General features: G+C 39.4%; 1 protein-coding gene across 1 annotated transcript in view; it reads left to right on the plus strand.

Moving 5' to 3' along the window:
* Nucleotides 1-1,403: 1,403 nt before the first annotated feature.
* The window catches only part of LOC128685349 (pregnancy zone protein-like), a 503,287-nt gene continuing 478,908 nt past the window's right edge, over nucleotides 1,404-25,782 (plus strand). Inside the window, exon 1 of the mRNA XM_070082129.1 lies at nucleotides 1,404-1,572. Within this exon, the coding sequence (XP_069938230.1) occupies nucleotides 1,511-1,572 (62 nt within the window). The 5' untranslated portion in view covers nucleotides 1,404-1,510. The remainder of the gene's footprint in view (nucleotides 1,573-25,782) is intronic.

Consider the following 25,782-nt stretch of genomic DNA (forward strand, 5'->3'; position numbering starts at 1 on the left):
TCCTCTACCCTCTTATGTTCCTCCCACCTAGTATATTCCTCCCAGTACGAATGTTCCACCCAGCTCGTATGTTCCTCCCACCACGTATGTTCGCTAATGCTAGTATGTTCCTCCCACCACGCATGTTCGCTAATGCCCGTATGTTCCTCCCACCATGTGTGTTCCTCCCACAACGTATGTTCCTCCCACCATGTATTTTCCACTCACCTATGTTCCTCCTACCTAGCATGTTCCTCCCATTACGTATGTTCCTCCCACCTGTTATATTCCTCATATATAATATGTCCCTCCCTCCTAGCATGTTCTTCTCCCACCTAGTATATTCCTCCCAGTACGAATGTTCCACCCAGCTCGTATGTTCCTCCCACCACGTATGTTCGCTAATGCTCGTATGTTCCTCCCACCACGTATGTTCGCAAATGCTCGTATGTTCCTCCCACCACGTGTGTTCCTCCCACAACGTATGTTCCTCCCACCATGTATTTTCCACTCACCTATGTTCCTCCTACCTAACATGTTCCTCCCACCTGTTATATTCCTCATATATAATATGTCCCTCCCTCCTAGTATGTTCCTCCCACCTAGCATGTCCCTTCCATCTAGATTCATCTCACCTAGGAGAACCCACTCACCCAGGAGAACCCACTCACCCAGGAGAACCCACTCACCCAGGAGAACCCACTCACCCAGGAGAACCCACTCACCCAGGAGAACCCACTCACCCAGGAGAACCCACTCACCCAGGAGAACCCACTCACACAGGAGAACCCACTCACCCAGGAGAACCCACTCACCCAGGAGAACCCACTCGCCTAGGAGAACCCACTCACCTGCGAAATTTCAAAGTTCATCCTACCAACGAGCTTCCTCTTATTTAGGAAGTACTACACACCTAGGAGCTCCTTCTCACCTAGGAGGTCCCTCTTACCTAGGAGGTCCCTCTCACCTAGGAGGTCCCTCTTACCTAGGAGGTCCCTCTTACCTATGAGGTTCCTCTCACCTAGGAGGTCCCTCTTACCTAGGAGGTCCCTCTCACCTAGGAGGTCCCTCTTACCTAGGAGGTCCCTCTATCCTAGTTGTTCCCTCTAACCTAGGAGGTCCTTCTCACCTAGGAAGTCCCTCTCACCTAGTAGGTCCCTCTCTCCTAGGAGATTCCTCTCACCAAGGAGATTCCTCTCACCTAGGAGTTCTCTCTCACCTTGGAGGTTCGTCTTACCTAGGAGGTCCCTCTCACGTAGGAGTTCCCTCCCACGTAGGAGTTCCCTCTCACCTAGGAGGTCCCTCTCATCTAGGAGTTTCGTCTCACCTAGGAAATCCATCTTACCCAGGAGGTTCTTCTCACCTAGGTGGTGGTTATTACCCTTGGATTGGGGATGGTGAGAAAGGGGTGGGAGGAGGGTGAATGGACTGGGTACGGTGGACGGAGGGAGGAGGTGAGAGACTAGAAGCAGCCGGCAACAACCACTCTCTCACCGGCGTCCAGCCAGAAAGGACGACTCTTCCTGTTGCAATGTTGGCTAGTAACTCCCTGCTTGTGTGTGTGTTGACTCTGATTGCTGCTGTGAGCCATGGGTGAGTACATTATCCTGACACACACTTGTAATGCTCTTACTGTCCACTCTACTACTGCCTCTTGGAGACCATATAAGACAAGCGAAAATTTGTGTATGCAATAATTTCGCAAAAATCATTCGGAACCTAATGAAAAAAATATATTTCACTGTGTTTGTTTGGTATTAAATTCTGTAAACAAATCTAAAATACATTTAGTTGGGTTAGGCTAAAATAAATTACACTTTTTAAAACAAGGTTAGGTAAGTTTTCTAAGATTCTTTTGGTGCAAAATTAAAAATTTTTACATTAACATTAATGAAAAAATATATCTTTAAACGTATAAGAGAAAATTTCAGAAAGGACTTAATTTTAAATGAGTTCTTGTTAATTGAGCAGTTTTACATATTCGGCACGACATATATATATATATATATATATATATATATATATATATATACATATATGTATATATATATATATATATATATATATATATATAAATATATATATATATATATATATATATATAAATATATATATATATATATATATATATATGTATAAATATATATATATATATATATGTATATATATATATATATATACATATATATATATATATATATTTATACATATATATATATATATATATATGTATATATATATATATATATATGCAAAACAACCACTGTGAAAGAAAAGAGGAATTCCAAGCGCTTTCGTGACTTTAGTTCCTTGATAATGTGAGTAGTCACGAAAGCGCTTGGAATTCCTCTATTCTTTCACAGTGGTTGTTTTGCATATTCTGAAATCACCTGTTTACTGTTTATATACTAAAGGAAGAGGCATTTAGGGTAAGATATAAACAACTGTTCGAGTAAAGTTAGGCTACTGAGAGTATAGGCAATGGGGTCGAAGATGTATTGGGTAGGGTTAAGAATGTAGTGTTAGAGTGTTTAGCAGATGTTTGTGATTACAGGAAAGTAGGTGCGGGAGGGAAGAAGAGCGATTGGTGGAATGACGATAAAAAGAGAGTAGTAAAGGATAACTAATTATCTTATAAGAGTTTTTACAAAGGAAAAGTGATGCAAGGAGGGGGTAAGTATATGGAGAGAAAAATAGAGGTTAAGAGAGTGGTGAAGCAATGTAAAAAGAGAGCAAATGAAAGAGTGGGTGAGATGTTATAAAAAATTTTTTTTGAGTATAAGAAAAAGTTTTGGAGAGATAAACAAGTTGAGGAAGCCTAGGGATCAGATAATTAAAAATAGGAGAGGAGAGTTATTAAATGGAGAGTTAAAGACATAGGAAAGAAAAAGGGAATATTTTGAGGAATTGTGAAATGTTGACGAAGATAGGGAAGCTGTGATTTCGGGCATTGGGCAAAGAGGAAAAACATCTTGAAGGAGTGAGGAAGAACAAGTTTTGAGTGTGGGGGAAGAGCGTGGGGCAGTGGGTAGAATGAAAGGGGGTAAAGCAGCTGGGATTGATAGGATAAAGAAAGAAATGTTTAAAGAAGGTGAGGATATAGTTTTGGAGTGGTTAGTGTTTTTATTTAATAAAAGTATAGAAGATTCTTAAATACCTAGAGATTAGCAGAGAGCATGAATAGTTCTTTTGTATAATGGCAAAGGGGACAAAAGAGAGAGGAAAAATTATTAGGGAATAAGTTTGTTGAGTATACCTTGTAAAATGTATGGTAGAGTTATTATTGAAAGAATTAAAACTGAGACGGAGAGTAGGATACCAGAAGAACAAGGAGGCTTCAGGAAGGGTAGAGGGTGTGTAGATCTAGTGTTTACAGTGAAACATATAGGTGAACAGAATTTTGGGTCAGGCTAAAATAAATTGCGCTTGTTATAATAAGGTTAGGCAAGTTTTCTAAGTTCATTTTGTAAACTTTTGACATCAACATTAATGACAAAAATATATCTTGAAACGTATAAGAGAAAATTTTAGAAAAGACTTAATTTTAAATGAGTTCTTGCTAATTGACCAGTTTTACATATTCGGCGTATATATATATATATATATATATATATATATATATATATATATATATATATATATATATATATATATATATATATATATATATATATATACATTATTTATTTTAATTTCAGGTTTATGAAAATGTATGTTTTTCCTATTTTTCATTGTTTTTAAGAAAGTTTATAAAAACTTTTAATTATATAAATGAGATGTGTCAGTTAAATCAGTTTAATTATAAAAAGAGATTTCTCAAGTTCTGCACTATTATTATATATTTTGAATTACCAATTAATATAATAAAGTATGTTTTCCCAGTTTTCAATTCTTTTTTTTAATTTAAATTACAGAGTTTCAGGTTTAATGTTTATAGATATTATTGAAACTTTTGTTATAGTAAATGATGATTTCTGACTGTATTTTCATCAATTTACTAAATATGGACGTAAATTTAGAAATTTAATGCTTTCTTTCTTGAAAATTTGTCAGTCTCACGGAGGTGACTGTAATTAGTAATGAGTAATGATAATGATTTCTCAGAAAAATTAAGTAATTTAATATTTAACTTTCTTCTGCTATTTAATATCCATTCCCTTATATAATGAATATAGTCATCATAATTAAAAAGTATAAAATATATGAAAAGTATATTTGGTGGCCTGGTGGTTAACGCTCTCGCTTCACACGGTGAGGGCCTGGGTTCGATTCCCAGCCAGAGTAGAAACATTGGACGTGTTTCTTTCCACCTGTTGTCTATGTTCTCCATCAGTAAAATGGGTACCTGGGTGTTAGTCGACTGGTGTGGGTCGCATCCTGGGACACTGACCTGAGGAGGCCTGGTCACAGACCGGGCCGCGGGGGCGTTGACCCCCGGAACTCTCTCCAGATAAACTCCAGATCGGTATCTATATGGGGAAATATTTGGTATCATCCTGTCCCTGTAAGGGTGTTAGTCATTTGTTATCATGTCATATAAATACCCTGAAAATGGTAGTGTTAGTTAGTGGTTGTCACGTCATGGGACTAACCATCTGATCATGTTATCATATTCTCTTGTGCCTCATAGATCTGTAAATTAGTGAACTTTAAATTAAGGTGCCTTAAATTAGTGCACTTTAAATTAACGTACTTTAAAGTGTTTATCACATCAGTAATAAACATTCAGATCTGAAACATTTCTATTTTTTCTCTTCCTCCTTGTTGAAAGTTGCATGTAGGCCATTTTCTTTAATTCTTTTAGTTTGTTTATTCGCACGTAAACAAACGTTTTTATATGTTAATGTAGTATATCCTAATTCGGAACTACTTTGCTGTATCTCAGAGCAAATGTAAAATGTATTGCGCAGTAGACTGGTAGAGACAACCTCCAGGAAGGTACTCCTGTGATACCATCTGAAAGTGAAGCGGAAACCTGTTAAATATTCTGCACTCTTATAGAAATGTTCGTCTTTTCATTTGTCCCGCGAAATATTTTTCACGTTCAATTTATATTCAAAATACAGTTTACATTCATGTTTCCTTAAAGGATCTTGTTCCAATAACATTTCCTTTTCATCTCAGCAGACCTGGTTTATCCCCACGCCTCTGGTGTTTTGATCAGCAGACCTGGTCTATCCCCAGGCCTCTGGTGTTTTGATCAGCAGACCTGGTCTATCCCCAGGCCTCTGGTGTTTTGATCAGCAGACCTGGTCTATCCCCAGACCTCTGGTGTTTTGATCAGCAGACCTGGTCTATCCCCAGGCCTCTGGTGTTTTGATCAGCAGACCTGGTCTATCCCCAGACCTCTGGTGTTTTGATCAGCAGACCTGGTCTATCCCCAGGCCTCTGGTGTTTTGATCAGCAGACCTGGTCTATCCCCAGGCCTCTGGTGTTTTGATCAGCAGACCTGGTCTATCCTCAGACCTCTGGTGTTTTGATCAGCAGACCTGGTCTATCCCCAGACCTCTGGTGTTTTGATCAGCAGACCTGGTCTATCCCCAGACCTCTGGTGTTTTGATCAGCAGACCTGGTCTATCCCCAGGCCTCTGGTGTTTTGATCAGCAGAACTGGTCTATCCTCAGACCTCTGGTGTTTTGATCAGCAGACCTGGTCTATCCTCAGACCTCTGGTGTTTTGATCAGCAGACCTGGTCTATCCCCAGGCCTCTGGTGTTTTGATCAGCAGACCTGGTCTATCTCCAGACCTCTGGTGTTTTGATCAGCAGACCTGGTCTATCTCCAGACCTCTGGTGTTTTGATCAGCAGACCTGGTCTATCCCCAGACCTCTGGTGTTTTGATCAGCAGACCTGGTCTATCCTCAGACCTCTGGTGTTTTGATCAGCAGACCTGGTCTATCCCCAGACCTCTGGTGTGTTGATCAGCAGACCTGGTCTATCCCCAGACCTCTGGTGTTTTGATCAGCAGACCTGGTCTATCCCCAGGCCTCTGGTGTTTTGATCAGCAGAACTGGTCTATCCCCAGACCTCTGGTGTGTTGATCAGCAGACCTGGTCTATCTCCAGACCTCTGGTGTTTTGATCAGCAGACCTGGTCTATCTCCAGACCTCTGGTGTTTTGATCAGCAGACCTGGTCTATCTCCAGACCTCTGGTGTTTTGATCAGCAGACCTGGTCTATCCTCAGACCTCTGGTGTTTTGATCAGCAGACCTGGTCTATCCCCAGACCTCTGGTGTGTTGATCAGCAGACCTGGTCTATCCCCAGACCTCTGGTGTTTTGATCAGCAGACCTGGTCTATCCCCAGGCCTCTGGTGTTTTGATCAGCAGAACTGGTCTATCCCCAGACCTCTGGTGTGTTGATCAGCAGACCTGGTCTATCTCCAGACCTCTGGTGTTTTGATCAGCAGACCTGGTCTATCTCCAGACCTCTGGTGTTTTGATCAGCAGACCTGGTCTATCTCCAGACCTCTGGTGTTTTGATCAGCAGACCTGGTCTATCTCCAGACCTCTGGTGTTTTGATCAGCAGACCTGGTCTATCCCCAGATCTCTGGTGTTTTGATCAGCAGATCCATTAAAAGCTCTCTGTGATAGTGACTATTTTATCGCCCACTGATGTATCTAACTTCTGGTGTATTATGAGGCTTACACCATTGTTAACTATGCGGCTTGAACCTTTAGGGTTACCCAGCCCTGTGTTGCTTCTTCAAGGTCTCTGACTGGTTGCCAGGTGGACCTGTGTTGAGCGGCCGCCCTTGAGGAACATCAGGCATGGTAGACCTCCAGCGTCAATGACATACAGGAATGCTTTTAGCCCACAAGGGTGATCTTTGTATTTTGCATCACATGACCTAGGACTGCATTGACGGCGGGAGACGAGACGTCTCAGTAAATATATTTCAATGAGTATTTTTATACGAATAGGAAAAATATGAGGTAATTCTTGTGATGATTGTAATACTGACTGTGTTGACTGTAATAATGACTGTTAGTTGTAATAATGACTGTTAGTTGTAATAATGACTGTGTTGACTGTAATAATGACTCTTACTTGTACTATTGACTGTGTTGACTGGAAAAATGACTGTTAGTAGTAACATTGACTGTGTTGAACGGAATAATGACTATAAGTTGTAATAATTACTGTGTTGACTGTAATAATAAGAGTTAATTGTAATAATGACAGTGATGACTGTAATAATGTCTGTTAGCTGTAAAAATGACTGTGTTGACTGGATTAATGACTGTTAGTTGTAATAATGACTGTGTTGACTGTAATGCTGACTGTGAGTTGTAATAATGACTGTGTTGACTGTAATAATGACTGTGTTTACTGGATTAATGACTGTTAGTTGTAATAATGACTGTGTTCACTGGAAAAATGACTGGTAGTTGTAATAATGAATGTGTTGACTGTAATAATAACTGTTAATTGTAATAATGACAGTGATGACTGTAATAATGACTGTTAGTTGAAATAATGATCGTGTTGAATGTAATAATGGCTGTTAGTTGAAATAATGACTGTGCTGACTGTAATAATGACTCATAATTGTAATAATGACTGTGTTGATTGTAATACTGCCTGCCTTAACTGTAGTATTGACTGTATTGACTGTAATACTGACTGTGTTGACTGTAATACTGGCAGCGATGAGTGTAATACTGGCTGTGTTGACTGTAATAATGACTGTTAGTTGTAAAACGACTGTGTTGACTGGAAGAGTGACTGTTACTTATAATAATGACTGTGTTGACTGGAAGAGTGACTGTTACTTATTATAATGACTGTGTTGACTGGAAGAGTGATTGTTACTTATAATAATGACTGTGTTGACTGGAAGAGTGACTGTTACTTATTATAATGACTGTGTTGACTGGCGGAGTGACTGTTACTTATAATAATGACTGTGTTGACTGGAAGAGTGACTGTTACTTATTATAATGACTGTGTTGACTGGAAGAGTGACTGTTACTTATAATAATGACTGTGTTGACTGGAAGAGTGACTGTTACTTATAATAATCACTGTGTTGACTGGAAGAGTGACTGTTACTTATAATAATGACTGTGTTGACTGGAAGAGTGACTGTTACTTATTATAATGACTGTGTTGACTGGAAGAGTGACTGTTACTTATAATAATGAGTGTGTTGACTGGAAGAGTGACTGTTACTTATTATAATGACTGTGTTGATTGGAAGAGTGACTGTTACTTATAATAATGACTGTGTTGACTGGAAGAGTGACTGTTACTTATAATAATGACTGTGTTGACTGGAAGAGTGACTGTTACTTATAATAATGACTGTGTTGACTGGAAGAGTGACTGTTACTTATAATAATGACTGTGTTGACTGGAAGAGTGACTGTTACTTATAATAATGGCTGTGTTAACTGTAATTATGACTTAGTCGTAATAATGACTGTTTTGACTGGAATAATGACGGCATTGTCGGGAGAAGTGTTAACTTTAATATTGACTATATTGGCAGGGATAGAAAGTGTGGTGACAAAAAGATTGACAGAGTTACCTAGTATAATGACTGTTGACAGAAAGAGTGACTGTGTTGCCTAATATAATGACTGTTGACAAAAAGAGTGACAGAGTTACCTAGCATAATGACTGTTGACAGAAAGAGTGACTTTGTTGCCTAGTATAATGACTGTTGACGGAAAGAGTGACTGTGTTGCATAGTATAATGACTGTTGACAGAAAGAGTGACTGTGTTGCCTAGTATAATGACTGTTGACAGAAAGAGTGACTGTGTTGCCTAGTATAATGACTGTTGACACAAAGCGTGACTGTGTTGCCTAGAATAAAGACTGTTGACAGAAAGAGTGACTGTGTTGCCTAGTATAATGACTGTTGACAGAAAGAGTGTGTTGCATAGTATAATGACTGTTGAGAGAAAGAGTGACTGTGTTACCTAGTATAATGACTGTTGACAGAAAGAGTGTGTTGCCTAGAATAAAGACTGTTGACAGAAAGAGTGACTGTGTTACCTAGTATAATGACTGCTGACAGAAAGAGTGACTGTGTTGCCTAGAATAATGATTGTTGACGGAAAGAGTGTGTTGCCTAGTATAGTGACTGTTGACAAAAAGAGTGACTGTGTTACCTAGTATAATGACTGCTGACAGAAAGAGTGACTGTGTTGCCTAGTATAATGACTGTTGACAGAAAGAGTGACTTTGTTACCTAGTGTAATGACTTGACAGAAAGAGTGACTGTGTTGCCTAGTATAATGACTGTTGACACAAAGCGTGACTGTGTTGCCTAGAATAAAGACTGTTGACAGAAAGAGTGACTGTGTTGCCTAGTATAATGACTGTTGACAGAAAGAGTGTGTTGCATAGTATAATGACTGTTGACAGAAAGAGTGACTGTGTTACCTAGTATAATAACTGCTGACAGAAAGAGTGACTGTGTTGCCTAGTATAATGACTGTTGACAGAAAGAGTGTGTTGCATAGTATAATGACTGTTGAAAGAGTGACTGTGTTACCTAGTATAATGACTGTTGACAGAAAGAGTGTGTTGCCTAGTATAAAGACTGTTGACAGAAAGAGTGACTTTGTTACCTAGTATAATGACTTGACAGAAAGAGTGACTGTGTTGCCTAGTATAATGACTGTTGACACAAAGCGTGACTGTGTTGCCTAGAATAAAGACTGTTGACAGAAAGAGTGACTGTGTTGCCTAGTATAATGACTGTTGACAGAAAGAGTGTGTTGCATAGTATAATGACTGTTGACAGAAAAAATGACTGTGTTACCTAGTATAATAACTGCTGACAGAAAGAGTGACTGTGTTGCCTAGTATAATGACTGTTGACGGAAAGAGTGTGTTGCCTAGTATAAAGACTGTTGACAGAAAGTGTGACTGTGTTGCCTAGTATAATGATTGTTGACGGAAAGAGTGTGTTGCCTAGTATAAAGACTGTTGACAGAAAGTGTGACTGTGTTGCCTAGTATAATGACTGTTGACAGAAAGAGTGACTGCGTTGCCTATTATAATGACTGATGACAGAAAGAGGAACTGTGTTGCCTAGTATAATGACTGTTGACAGAAAGAGTGACTGAGTTACCTACTATAATGACTGTTGACAGAAAGAGTGACTGTATTGCCTAGTATAATGACTGTTGACAGAAAGAGTGTGTTGCATAGTATAATGATTGTTGAGAGAAAGAGTGACTGAGTTACCTAGTATAATGACTGTTGACAGAAAGAGTGTGTTGCCTAGTATAATGACTGTTGGCAGAAAGAGTGACTGTGTAACCTAGTATAATGACTGTTGACAGAAAGAGTGTCGGTGTTGCCTAGTATAATGACTGTTGACAGAAAGAGTGACTGTGTTGCCTAGTATAATGACTGTTGACACAAAGCGTGACTGTGTTGCCTAGAATAAAGACTGTTGACAGAAAGAGTGACTGTGTTGCCTAGTATAATGACTGTTGACAGAAAGAGTGTGTTGCATAGTATAATGACTGTTGACAGAAAGAATGACTGTGTTACCTAGTATAATAACTGCTGACAGAAAGAGTGACTGTGTTGCCTAGTATAATGACTGTTGACAGAAAGAGTGAGTTGCCTAGTATAAAGACTGTTGACAGAAAGAGTGACTGTGTTACCTAGTATAATGACTGTTGACGGAAAGAGTGTGTTGCCTAGTATAAAGACTGTTGACAGAAAGAGTGACTGTGTTACCTAGTATAATGACTGTTGACAGAAAGAGTGACTGTGTTGCCTAGTATAATGACTGATGACAGAAAGAGGAACTGTGTTGCCTAGTATAATGACTGTTGACAGAAAGAGTGACTGAGTTACCTACTATAATGACTGTTGACAGAAAGAGTGACTGTATTGCCTAGTATAATGACTGTTGACAGAAAGAGTGTGTTGCATAGTATAATGATTGTTGAGAGAAAGAGTGACTGAGTTACCTAGTATAATGACTGTTGACAGAAAGAGTGTGTTGCCTAGTATAATGACTGTTGGCAGAAAGAGTGACTGTGTAACCTAGTATAATGACTGTTGACAGAAAGAGTGTCGGTGTTGCCTAGTATAATGACTGTTGACAGAAAGAGTGTCTGTGTTGCCTAGTATAATGACTGTTGACAGAAAGAGCGACTGTGTTACCTAGTATAATGACTGTTGACAGAAAGAGTGACTGAGTTACCTAGTATAATGACTGTTGAGGAAAAAGTGACTGTGTTGCCTAGTATAATGATTGTTTACAGAAAGAGTGTGTTGCATAGTATAATGTCTGTTAAAGGAAAGAGAGACTGTGTTGCCTAGTATAATGACAGTTGACAGAAAGAGTGTGTTGCCTAGTATAATGACTGTTGACAGAAAGAGTGACTGTGTTACCTAGTATAATGACTGTTGACAGAAAGAGTGACTGAGTTACTGAGTATAATGACTGTTGATAGAGTGACTGTGTTGCCTAGTATAATGACTGTTGACAGAAAGAGTGACTGTGTTAACTAGTATAAAGACTGTAGACAGAAAGAGTGACTGTCTTACCTAGTATAATGACTGTTGACAGAAATAGTGATTGTGTTACCTAGTGTAATGACTGTTGACAGAAACAGTGTGTTGCATAGTATAATGACAGTTGACAGAAAGAGTGACTGTGTTGCCTAGTATAATGACTGTTGACAGAAAGAGTGACTGTGTTGCCTAGAATAATGACTGTTGACAGAAAGAGTGACTGTGTTACCTAGTATAATGACTGTTGACAGAAAGAGTGACTGAGTTAACTCGTATAATGACTGTTGAGGAAAGAGTGACTGTGTTGCCTATTATAATGACTGTTGACAGAAAGAGTGTTTTGCATAGTATAATGACTGTTGACAGAGTGACTGTGTTGCCTAGTATAATGACTGTTGACAGAAAGAGTGTGTTGCCTAGTATAATGACTGTTGACAGAAAGAGTGACTGAGTTACCTAGTATAATGACTGTTGACAGAAAGAGTGACTGTGTTACCTAGTATAATGACTGTTGACAGAAAGAGTGACTGAGTTACCTAGTATAATGAAGGTTTACAGAAAGAGTGACTGTGTTGCCTAGTATAATGACTGTTGACAGAAAGAGTGACTGAGTTACCTAGTATAATGACTGTTGACAGAAAGAGTGACTGTGTTACCTAATATAATGACTGCTGACAGAAAGAGTGACTGTGTTGCTTAGTATGATGACTGTTGACAGAATGGGTGACTTTGTTGCCTAGTATGATGACTGTAACTGCGTTCAACAGAATAGATTCTGTATCAAATGGAATAATGGCTATGTTGACTGGAATAGTGACTATGTTGACTGGAATAGTAATTGTCTTAACTGGAATAACGTTAGTGATAAACGGAAAAATGACTGTGTTGAGTGAAATATTGAGATCGTTGACCAGAGAAATAACTGTTAACCGGAATATTGAGTGTTGGCAGGAATATTGAGTGTTGCCAGGAATATTGAGTGTTGGCAGGAATATTGAGAGTTGGCAAGAATATTGAGTGTTGGTAGGAATATTGAGCGTTGGCAAGAATATTGAGTGTTGGCAGGAATATTGAGTGTTGACAGGAATATTGAGTGTTGTCAGGAATATTGAGTGTTGGCAGGAATATTGAGTATTAGCAGGAATATTGAGTGTTGGCAAGAATATTAAGTGTTGGCAGGAATATTGAGTGTTGGCAGGAATATTGAGTATTGGCAGGAATATTGAGTGTTGACAAGAATATTGAGTGTTGTCAGGAATACTGAGTGTTGGCAGGAATATTGAGTATTGGCAGGAATATTGAGTATTGGCAGGAATATTGAGTGCTGGCAAGAATATTGAGTGTTGGCAGGAATATTGAGTGTTGGCAGGAATATTGAGTATTGGCAAGAATATTGAGTATTGGCAGGAATATTGAGTATTGGCAGGAATATTGAGTGTTGGCAAGAATATTGACTGTTAGCAGGAATATTGAGTATTGGCAGGAATATTGAGTGTTGGCAAGAATATTGAGTGTTGGCAGGAATATTGAATGTTGGCAGGAATATTGAGTGTTGTCAGGAATATTGAGTGTTGGCAGGAATATTGAGTGTTGGCAGGAATATTGAGCGTTGGCAAGAATACTGAGTGTTGGCAGGAATATTGAGTGTTGGCAGGAATATTGAGTGTTGGCAGGAATATTGAGTGTTGGCAGGAATATTGAGTGTTGGCAAGAATATTGAGTGTTGGCAGGAATATTCAGTGTTGGTAGGAATATTGAGTGTTGGCAGGAATATTAAGTGTTTGCAGGAATATTGAGTGTTGGCAGGAATATTGAGTGTTGGCAAGAACATTGAGTGTTGGCATGAATATTGAGTGTTGGCAGGAATATTGAGTGTTGGCAGGAATACTGAGTGTTGGTAGGAATATTGAGCGTTGGCAGAAATATTGAGTATTGGCTGGAATCTTGAGTGTTGGCAGGAATATTGAGTGTTGTCAGGAATATTGAGTGTTGGCAGGTATATTGAGTATTGGCAGGAATATTGAGTGTTGTCAGGAATATTGAGTGTTGTCAGGAATATTGAGTGTTGGCAGGAATATTGAGTGTTGGCAGGAATACTGAGTGTTGGCAAGAATATTGAGTGTTGGCAGGAATATTGAGTGTTGGCAGGAATATTGAGTGTTGGCAGGAATATTGAGTGTTGGCAGGAATATTGAGAGTTGTCAGGAATATTGAGTGTTGTCAGGAATATTGAGTGTTTGCAGGAATATTGAGTGTTGGCAGGAATATTGAGTGTTGGCAAGAATATTGAGTGTTGGCAGGAATATTGAGTATTGACAGGAATATTGAGTGTTGGAAAGAATATTGAGTGTTGGCAGGAATATTGAGTGTTGGCAGGAATATTGAGTGTTGGCAAGAATATTGAGTGTTGGCAGGAATATTGAGTGTTTGACGGAATATTGAGTGTTGTCAGGAATATTGAGTGTTGGCAGGAATGTTGAATATTGTGGTTATCGTCTGAGGTTATCGTCTGAGGTTAACATCTGTGGTTATCGTCTGAGGTTATCGCCTGTGGTTATCATCTGAGGTTATAGTCTGAGGTTATCGTCTGAGGTTATCGTCTGAGGTTATCGCCTGTGGTTATCGTCTTAGGTTATCGTCTGAGGTTTTCGTCTGAGGTTATCATCTGAGGTTGTCGTCTGAGCTTATCGTGTGAGGTTATCGCCTGAGGTTATCATCTGTGGTTATCGTCTGATGTTATCATCTGAGGTTATCATCTGAGGTTATCGTCTGAGGTTATCGTCTGAGTGTATCGTCTGAGGTTATCGTCTGAGGTTATCATCTGAGGTTATCGTCAGAGGTTATCGTCTGTGGTTATCGTCTGAAGTTATCGTTTGAGCTTATCGTCTGAGGTTGTCTGAGGTTATCGTCTGAAGTTATCGTCCGAGGTTATCATCTGTGGTTATCGTCTGAGGTTACCATCTGAGGTTATTGTCTGAGGTTATCGTCTGAGGTTATCATCTAATGGTATCGTCTGAGGTCATCGTCTTACATTTTCGTCAGAGGTTATCGTCTGAGGTTGTCATCTGTGGTTATCGTCTGAGGGTATCGTCTGAGGTTATCATCTGTGGTTATCATCTGAGGTTATCATCTGTGGTTATCGTCTGAGGTTATCATCTGAGGTTATCGTCTGAGGTTGTCTTCTGAGGTTATCGTCTGTGGTTATCGGCTGAGGTTATCGTCTGAGGTTATCGTCTGTGGTTATCATCTGAGGTTATCGTCCGAGGTTATCGTCTGAGGTGATCGTCTAAGGTTATCGTCTGAGGTTATCGTCTGAGGTTATCATCTGAGGTTATCGTCTGAGGTTATCGTCTGTGGTTATCATCTGAGGTTATCGTCCGAGGTTATCGTCTGAGGTTATCGTCTAAGGTTATCGTCTGAGGTTATCGTCTGAGGTTATCATCTGTGGTTATCGTCTGATGTTTTCATCTGAGGTTATCATCTGAGGTTATCGTCTGAGGTTATCGTCTGAGTGTATCGTCTGAGGATATCGTCTGAGGTTATCATCTGAGGTTATCGTCAGAGGTTGTCATCTGTGATTATCGTCTGAAGTTATCGTTTGAGCTTATCGTCTGAGGTTATCGTCTGAGGTTATCGTATGAAGTTATCGTACGGGGTTATCATCTGTGGTTATCGTCTGAGGTTACCGTCTGAGGTTATTGTCTGAGGGTATCGTCTGAGGTTATCGTCTAAGGTTATCGTCTGAGGTTATCGTCTCACATTATAGTCTGAGGTTATCGTCTGAGGTTGTCATCTGTGGTTATCGTCTGAGGTTATCGTCTGAGGTTATCATCTGTGGTTATCATCTGAGGTTATCATCTGTGGTTATCGTCTGAGGTTATCGTCTGAGGTTATCGTCTGTGATTATCGTCTGAGGTTAACGTCTGAGGTTATCGTCTGAGGTTATCGTCTGATGTTATCGTCTGAGGTTATCGTCTGATGTTATCGTCTAAGGTTATCGTCTGAGGTTATCGTCTAACGTTATCGTCTGAGGTTATCGCCTGAGGTTATCGTCTGAGGTTATCGTCTGAGGTTATCGTCTGATGTTTTCGTCTGAGGGTATCGTCTGAGGTTATCGTCTGAGGTTATCGTCTAAGGTTATCGTCTGAGGTTATCGTCTGAGGTTATCGTCTGAGGTTATCGCCTGAGGTTATCGTCTAAGGTTATCGCCTGAGGTTATCGTCTGAGGTTTTCGTCTGAGGTTATCGTCTGAGGTTATGAAAGTGTTGACTGTAATAATAACTGTTAATTGTAATAATGACAGTGATGACTGTAATAATGACTGTTAGTTGTAATAATGATCGTGTTGAATGTAATAATGGCTGTTAGTTGAAATAATGACTGTGCTGACTGTAATAATGACTCATAATTGTAATAATGACTGTGTTGATTGTAATACTGCCTGCCTTAACTGTAGTATTGACTGTATTGACTGTAATACTGACTGTGTTGACTGTAATACTGGCAGCGATGAGTGTAATACTGGCTGTGTTGACTGTAATAATGACTGTTAGTTGTAAAATGACTGTGTTGACTGGAAGAGTGACTGTTACTTATAATAATGACTGTGTTGACTGGAAGAGTGACTGTTACTTATTATAATGACTGTGTTGACTGTAATTATGACTTAGTCGTAATAATGACTGTTTTGACTGGAATAATGACGGCATTGTCGGGAGAAGTGTTAACTTTAATATTGACTATATTGGCAGGGATAGAAAGTGTGGTGACAAAAAGATTGACAGAGTTACCTAGTATAATGACTGTTGACAGAAAGAGTGACTGAGTTACCTAGTATAATGACTTTTGACAGAAAGAGTGTCTGTGTTGCCTAGTATAATGACTGTTGACAGAAAGATTGACTGTGTTATCTAGTATAATGACTGTTGACAGAAAGATTGGCTGTGTTGCCTAGTATAATGACTGGTGACAGAGAGAGTGACTGTGTTACCTAGTATAATGACTGTTGACAGAAAGAGTGACTGAGTTAACTCGTATAATGACTGTTGAGGAAAGAGTGACTGAGTTGCCTAGTATAATGACTGTTGACAGAAAGAGTGTGTTGCATAGCATAATGACTGTTGACAGAAAGAGTGACTGTGTTGCCTAGTATAATGACTGCTGACAGAAAGAGTGTGTTGCCTAGTATAATGACTGTTGACAGAAAGAGTGACTGAGTTACCTAGTATAATGACTTTTGACAGAAAGAGTGTCTGTGTTGCCTAGTATAATGACTGTTGACAGAAAGAGTGACTGTGTTACCTAATATAATGACTGTTGACAGGAAGATTGACTGTATTGCCTAGAATAATGACTGATGACAGAAAGAGTGACTGTGTTGCCTAGTATAATGACTGTTGACAGAAAGAGAGACTGAATTACCTAGTATAATGACTGTTGTGAGAAAGAGTGACTGTGTTGCCTATTGTAATGACTGTTGACAAAAAGAGTGTTTTCATAGTATAATGACTGTTGACAGAGTGACTGTGTTGCCTAGTATAATGACAGTTGACAGAAAGACTGTGTTGCATAGCATAATGACTGTTGACAGAAAGAGTGACTGAGTTACCTAGTATAATGACTGTTGACAGAAATAGTGACTGAGTTACCTAGTATAATGACTGTTGACAGAAAGAGTGACTGTGTTACCTAGTATAATGACTGTTGACAGAAAGAGTGACTGTGTTACCTAGTATAATGACTGCTGACAGAAAGAGTGACTGTGTTGCTTAGTATGATGACTGTTGACAGAATGGGTGACTTTGTTGCCTAGTATAATGACTGTAACTGCGTTCACCAGAATAGATTCTGTATCAAATGGAATAATGACTATGTTGACTGGAATAGTGACTATGTTGACTGGAATAGTAATTGTCTTAACTGGAATAACGTTAGTGATAATCGGAAAAATGACTGTGTTGAGTGAAATATTGAGATCGTTGACCAGAGAAATAACTGTTAACCGGAATATTGAGTGTTGGCAGGAATATTGAGTGCTGGCAGGAATATTGAGTGCTGGCAGGAATATTGAGTGTTGGCAGGAATATTGAGTGTTGGCAAGACATTGAGTCTTGGCAGGAATATTGAGTGTTGGCAAGAATATTGAGTGTTGGCAGGAATATTGAGTGTTGTCAGGAATATTGAGTGTTGGCAGGAATATTGAGTGTTGGCAGGAATATTGAGTGTTGGCAGGAATATTGAGTGTTGTCAGGAATATTGAGTGTTGTCAGGAATATTGAGTGTTGGCAGGAATATTGAGCGTTGGCAAGAATACTGAGTGTTGGCAGGAATATTGAGTGTTTGCAGGAATATTGAGTTTTTGCAGGAATATTGAGTGTTGGCAGGAATATTGAGTGTTGGCAGGAATATTGAGTGTTGGCAGGAATATTGAGTGTTGGCAGGAATATTGAGTGTTGGCAGGAATATTGAGTGTTGGCAGGAATATTGAGTGTTTGCAGGAATATTGAGTGTTTGCAGGAATATTGAGTGTTGGCAGGAATATTGAGTGTTGGCAGGAATATTGAGTGTTGGCAGGAATACTGAGTGTTGGTTGGAATATTGAGCGTTTGCAGAAATATTGAGTGTTGGCAGGAATCTTGAGTGTTGGCAGGAATATTGAGTGTTGTCAGGAATATTGAGTGTTGGCAGGAATATTGAGTATTGGCAGGAATATTGAGTGTTGTCAGGAATATTGAGTGTTGTCAGGAATATTGAGTGTTGGCAGGAATATTGAGTGCTGGCAGGAATATTGAGTGTTGGCAAGAATATTGAGTGTTGGCAGGAATATTGAGTGTTGGCAGGTATATTGAGTGTTGGCAGGAATATTGAGTATTGGCAAGAATATTGAGTGTTGGCAGGAATATTGAGTGTTGTTAGTAATATTGAGAGTTGTCAGGAATATTGAGTGTTGGCAGGAATATTGAGTGTTGGCAGGAATATTGAGTGTTGGCAGGAATATTGAGTGTTGGCAGGAATATTGAGTATTGACAGGAATATTGAGTGTTGGCAAGAATATTGAGTGTTGGCAGGAATATTGAGTGTTGGCAGGAATATTGAGTGTTGGCAGGAATATTGAGTGTTGGCAGGAATATTGAGTGTTGGCAAGAATATTGAGTGTTGGCAGGAATATTGAGTGTTGTCAGGAATATTGAGTGTTGGCCGGAATGTTGAATATTGTGGTTATCGTCTGAGGTTATCGTGTGAGGTTAACATCTGTGGTTATCGTCTGAGGTTATCGCCTGTGGTTATCATCTGAGGTTATAGTCTGAGGTTATCGTCAGAGGTTATCGTCTGAGGTTATCGCCTGTGGTTATCGTCTTAGGTTATCGTCTGAGGTTTTCGTCTGAGGTTATCATCTGAGGTTGTCGTCTGAGGTTATCGTCTGAGGTTATCGTCTGAGGTTATCATCTGTGGTTATCGTCTGATGTTATCATCTGAGGTTATCATCTGAGGTTATCGTCTGAGGTTATCGTCTGAGTGTATCGTCTGAGGTTATCGTCTGAGGTTATCATCTGAGGTTATCGTCTGAGGTTATCATCTGTGGTTATCGTCTGAAGTTATCGTTTGAGGTTATCGTCTGTGGTTATCATCTGTGGTTATCATCTGAGGTTATCATCTGTGGTTATCGTCTGAGGTTATCATCTGTGGTTATCGTCTGAGGTTGTCATCTGAGGTTATCGTCTGTGGTTATCGTCTGAGGTTATTGTCTGAGGTTATCGTCTGTGATTATCCTCTGAGGTTATCGTCTGAGGTTATCGTCTGAGGTTATCGTCTGATGTTATCGTCTGAGGTTATCGTCTGAGGTTATCGTCTAAGGTTATCGTCTGAGGTTATCGTCTGAGGTTATCGTCTAAGGTTATCGTCTGAGGTTATCGTCTGAGGTTATCGTCTAAGGTTATCGTCTGAGGTTATCGCCTGAGGTTATCGTCTGAGGTTATCGTCTGAGGTTATCGTCTGAGGTTATCGTCTGATGTTATCGTCTGAGGTTATCGTCTGAGGTTATCGTCTGAGGTTATCGTCTAAGGTTATCGTCTGAGGTTATCGTCTGAGGTTATCGTCTGAGGTTATCGCCTGAGGTCATCGTCTAAGGTTATCGCCTGAGGTTATCGTCTGAGGTTATCGTCTGAGGTTATCGTCTGAGGTTATGAATGTGTTGACTGTAATAATAACTGTTAATTGTAATAATGACAGTGATGACTGTAATAATGACTGTTAGTTGTAATAATGATCGTGTTGAATGTAATAATGGCTGTTAGTTGAAATAATGACTGTGCTGACAGTAATAATGACTCATAATTGTAATAATGACTGTGTTGATTGTAATACTGCCTGCCTTAACTGTAGTATTGACTGTATTGACTGTAATACTGACTGTGTTGACTGTAATACTGGCAGCGATGAGTGTAATACTGGCTGTGTTGACTGCAATAATGACTGTTAATTGTAAAATGACTGTGATGACTGGAAGAGTGACTGTTACTTATAATAATGACTGTGTTGACTGGAAGAGTGACTGTTACTTATAATAATGGCTGTGTTGACTGTAATTATGACTTAGTCGTAATAATGACTGTTTTGACTGGAATAATGACGGCATTGTCGGGAGAAGTGTTAACTTTAATATTGACTATATTGGCAGGGATAGAAAGTGTGGTGACAAAAAGATTGACAGAGTTACCTAGTATAATGACTGTTGACAGAAAGAGTGACTTTGTTGCCTAATATAATGACTGTTGACAGAAAGAGTGACAGAGTTACCTAGCATAATGACTGTTGACAGAAAGAGTGACTTTGTTGCCTAGTATAATGACTGTTGACGGAAAGAGTGACTGTGTTGCCTAATATAATGACTGTTGACAAAAAGAGTGACAGAGTTACCTAGAATAATGGCTGTTGACAGAAAGAGTGACTGTGTTGCCTAATATAATGACTGTTGACAGAAAGAGTGAATGTGTTGCCTAGTATAATGACTGTTGACGGAAAGAGTGACTGTGTTGCATAGTATAATGACTGTTGACAGAAAGAGTGACTGTGTTGCCTAGTATAATGACTGTTGACAGAAAGAGTGACTGTGTTGCCTAATATAATGACTGTTGACAGAAAGAGTGACAGAGTTACCTAGCATAATGACTGCTGACAGAAAGAGTGACTTTGTTGCCTAGTATAATGAGTGTTGACGGAAAGAGTGACTGTGTTGCATAGTATAATGACTGTTGACAGAAAGAGTGACTGTGTTGCCTAGTATAATGACTGTTGACAGAAAGAGTGACTGTGTTGCCTAGCATAATGAGTGTTGACAGAAAAAGTGACTGAGTTACCTACTATAATGACTGTCGACAAAAGGAGTGACTGTGTTACCTAGTATAATGACTGCTGACAGAAAGAGTGACTGTGTTGCCTAGTATAATGACTGTTGACAGAAAGAGTGACTGAGTTACTTACTATAATGACTGTTGACAGAAAGAGTGACTGTTTTAGCTAGTATAATGACTGTTGACAGAAAAAGTGTCTGTGTTGCCTAGTATAATGACTGTTGACAGAAAGAGTGACTGAGTTACCTACTATAATGACTGTTGACAGAAAGAGTGACTGTATTGCCTAGTATAATGACTGTTGACAGAAAGAGTGTGTTGCATAGTATAATGACTGTTGAGAGAAAGAGTGACTGTGTTACCTAGTATAATGACTGTTGACAGAAAGAATGTGTTGCCTAGTATAATGACTTGGCAGAAAGAGTGACTGAGTTACCTAGTATAATGACTTTTGACAGAAAGAGTGTCTGTGTTGCCTAGTATAATGACTGTTGACAGAAAGAGCGACTGTGTTACCTAGTATAATGACTGTTGACAAAAAGATTGACTGTGTTGCCTAGTATAATGACTGATGACAGAAAGAGTGACTGTGTTACCTAGTATAATGACTGTTGACAGAAAGAGTGACTGAGTTACCTAGTATAATGACTGTTGAGGAAAGAGTGACTGTGTTGCCTAGTATAATGACTGTTTACAGAAAGAGTGTGTTGCATAGTATAATGTCTGTTGACGGAAAGAGTGACTGTGTTGCCTAGTATAATTACAGTTGACAGAAAGAGTGTGTTGCCTAGTATAATGACTGTTTACAGAAAGAGTGTCTGTGTTGCCTAGTATAATGACTGTTGACAGAAAGAGTGACTGAGTTACTTAGTATAGTGACTGTTGATAGAGTGACTGTGTTGCCTAGTATAATGACTGTTGACAGAAAGAGTGTGTTGCCTAGTATAATGACTGTTGCCTACATAATTAGTGTTGACAGAGAAAGTGACACCTAGTATAATGACTGTTGACAGAAGGAGTGACTGAGTTACCTAGTATAATGACTTTTGACAGAAAGAGTGACTGTGTGGCCTAGTATAATGACTGTTGACAGAAAGAGTGACTGTGTTAACTAGTATAATGACTGTTGACAGAAAGAGTGACTGTGTTACCTTGTATAATGACTGTTGACAGAAAGAGTGATTGTGTTACCTAGTGTAATGACTGTTGACAGAAACAGTGTGTTGCATAGTATAATGACTGTTGACAGAAAGAGTGACTGAGTTACCTAGTATAATGACTGTTGACAGAAAGAGTGTGTTGCCTAGTATAATGACTGTTGACAGAAAGAGTGACTGAGTTACCTAGTATAATGACTTTTGACAGAAAGAGTGTCTGTGTTGCCTAGTATAATGACTGTTGACAGAAAGAGTGACTGTGTTATCTAGTATAATGACTGTTGACAGAAAGATTGGCTGTGTTGCCTAGTATAATGACTGGTGACAGAGAGAGTGACTGTGTTACCTAGTATAATGACTGTTGACAGAAAGAGTGACTGAGTTAACTCGTATAATGACTGTTGAGGAAAGAGTGACTGTGTTGCCTAGTATAATGACTGTTGACAGAAAGAGTGTGTTGCATAGCATAATGACTGTTGACAGAAAGAGTGACTGTGTTGCCTAGTATAATGACTGTTGACAGAAAGAGTGTGTTGCCTAGTATAATGACTGTTGACAGAAAGAGTGACTGAGTTACCTAGTATAATGACTTTTGACAGAAAGAGTGTCTGTGTTGCCTAGTATAATGACTGTTGACAGAAAGAGTGACTGTGTTACCTAATATAATGACTGTTGACAGGAAGATTGACTGTATTGCCTAGAATAATGACTGTTGACAGAAAGAGTGACTGTGTTGCCTAGTATAATGACTGTTGACAGAAAGAGAGACTGAATTACCTAGTATAATGACTGTTGTGAGAAAGAGTGACTGTGTTGCCTATTATAAAGACTGTTTACAGAAAGAGTGTTTTGCATAGTATAATGACTGTTGACAGAGTGACTGTGTTGCCTAGTATAATGACTGTTGACAGAAAGAGTGTGTTGCATAGCATAATGACTGATGACAGAAAGAGTGACTGTGTTGCCTAGTATAATGACTGTTGACAGAAAGAGTGTGTTGCCTAGTATAATGACTGTTGACAGAAATAGTGACTGAGTTACCTAGTATAATGACTGTTGACAGAAAGAGTGACTGTGTTACCTGGTATAATGACTGTTGACAGAAAGAGTGACTGTGTTACCTAGTATAATGACTGCTGACAGAAAGAGTGACTGTGTTGCTTAGTATGATGACTGTTGACAGATTGGGTGACTTTGTTGCCTAGTATAATAACTGTAACTGCGTTCACCAGAATAGATTCTGTATCAAATGGAATAATGGCTATGTTGACTGGAATAGTGACTATGTTGACTGGAATAGTAATTGTCTTAACTGGAATAACGTTAGTGATAAACGGAAAAATGACTGTGTTGAGTGAAATATTGAGATCGTTGACCAGAGAAATAACTGTTAACCGGAATATTGAGTGTTGGCAGGAATATTGAGTGTTGGCAGGAATATTGAGTGTTGGCAGGAATATTGAGTGTTGGCAGGAATATTGAGTGTTGGCAAGATATTGAGTGTTGGCAGGAATATTGAGTGTTGACAAGAATATTGAGTGTTGGCAGGAATATTGAGTGTTGTCAGGAATATTGAGTGTTGGCAGGAATATTGAGTGTTGGCAGGAATATTGAGTGTTGGCAGGAATACTGAGTGTTGTCAGGAATATTGAGTGTTGTCAGGAATATTGAGTGTTGGCAGGAATATTGAGCGTTGGCAAGAATACTGAGTGTTGGCAGGAATATTGAGTGTTTGCAGGAATATTGAGTGTTTGCAGAAATATTGAGTGTTGGCAGGAATATTGAGTGTTGGCAAGAATATTGAGTGTTGGCAGGAATATTCAGTGTTGGTTGGAATATTGAGTGTTGGCAGGAATATTAAGTGTTTCAGGAATATTGAGTGTTGGCAGGAATATTGAGTGTTGGCAAGAACATTGAGTGTTGGCATGAATATTGAGTGTTGGCAGGAATATTGAGTGTTGGCAGGAATACTGAGTGTTGGTAGGAATATTGAGCGTTTGCAGAAATATTGAGTGTTGGCAGGAATCTTGAGTGTTGGCAGGAATATTGAGTGTTGTCAGGAATATTGAGTGTTGGCAGGAATATTGAGTATTGGCAGGAATATTGAGTGTTGTCAGGAATATTGAGTGTTGTCAGGAATATTGAGTGTTGGCAGGAATATTGAGTGCTGGCAGGAATATTGAGCGTTGGCAAGAATATTGAGTGTTGGCAGGAATATTGAGTGTTGGCAGGTATATTGAGTGTTGGCAGGAATATTGAGTATTGGCAAGAATATTGAGTGTTGGCAGGAATATTGAATATATTGAGAGTTGTCAGGAATATTGAGTGTTGGCAGGAATATTGAGTGTTGGCAGGAATATTGAGTGTTGGCAAGAATATTGAGTGTTGGCAGGAATATTGAGTATTGACAGGAATATTGAGTGTTGGCAAGAATATTGAGTGTTGGCAGGAATATTGAGTGTTGGCAGGAATATTGAGTGTTGGCAGGAATATTGAGTGTTGGCAGGAATATTGAGTGTTGGCAGGAATATTGAGTGTTGGCAGGAATATTGAGTGTTGGCAGGAATATTGAGTGTTGGCAGGAATATTGAGTGTTGGCAGGAATATTGAGTGTTGGCAAGAATATTGAGTGTTGGCAAGAATATTGAATGTTGGCAGGAATATTGAGTGTTGGCAGGAATATTGAGTGTTGGCAGGAATATTGAGTGTTGGCAGGAATATTGAGTGTTGGCAAGAATATTGAGTGTTGGCAGGAATATTGAGTGTTGGCCGGAATATTGAGTGTTGTCAGGAATATTGAGTGCTGGCAGGGATGTTGAATATTGTGGTTATCGTCTGAGGTTATCGTCTGAGGTTAACATCTGTGGTTATCGTCTGAGGTTATCGCCTGTGGTTATCATCTGAGGTTATAGTCTGAGGTTATCGTCAGAGGTTATCGTCTGAGGTTATCGCCTGTGGTTATCGTCTTAGGTTATCGTCTGAGGTTTTCGTCTGAGGTTATCATCTGAGGTTGTCGTTTGAGGTTATCGTCTGAGGTTATCGTCTGAGGTTATCATCTGTGGTTATCGTCTGATGTTATCATCTGAGGTTATCATCTGAGGTTATCGTCTGAGGTTATCGTCTGAGTGTATCGTCTGAGGTTATCGTCTGAGGTTATCGTCTGAGTGTATCGTCTGAGGTTATCGTCTGAGGTTATCATCTGAGGTTATCGTCTGAGATTATCATCTGTGGTTATCGTCTGAAGTTATCGTTTGAGCTTATCGACTGAGGATATCGTCTGAGGTTATTGTCTTAAGTTATCGTCCGAGTTTATCATCTGGGGTTATCGTCTGAGGTTACCGTCTGAGGTTATTGTCTGAGGTTATCGTCTGAGGTTATCGTCTAAGGTTATCGTCTGAGGTTATCGTCTTACATTATCGTCTGAGGTTATCGTCTGAGGTTGTCATCTGTGGTTATCGTCTGAGGTTATCGTCTGAGGTTATCATCTGTGGTTATCATCTGAGGTTATCATCTGTGGTTATCGTCTGAGTTTATTATCTGTGGTTATCGTCTGAGGTTATCGTCTGTGGTTATCATCTGAGGTTATCGTCTGAGGTTATCGTCTGATGTTATCGTCTAAGGTTATCGTCTGAGGTTATCGTCTGAGGTTATCGTCTGATGTTATCGTCTGAGGTTATCGTCTGAGATTATCGTCTGAGATTATCGTCTGATGTTATCGTCTGATGTTATCGTCTGAGGTTATCGTCTGAGGTCATCATCTGAGGTTATCGTCTAAGGTTATCGTCTGAGGTTATCGTCTGAG

The sequence above is a fragment of the Cherax quadricarinatus genome, chromosome 1, assembly GCF_038502225.1.
Source record: "Cherax quadricarinatus isolate ZL_2023a chromosome 1, ASM3850222v1, whole genome shotgun sequence".
Classification (NCBI taxonomy): Eukaryota; Metazoa; Arthropoda; class Malacostraca; order Decapoda; family Parastacidae; genus Cherax; species Cherax quadricarinatus.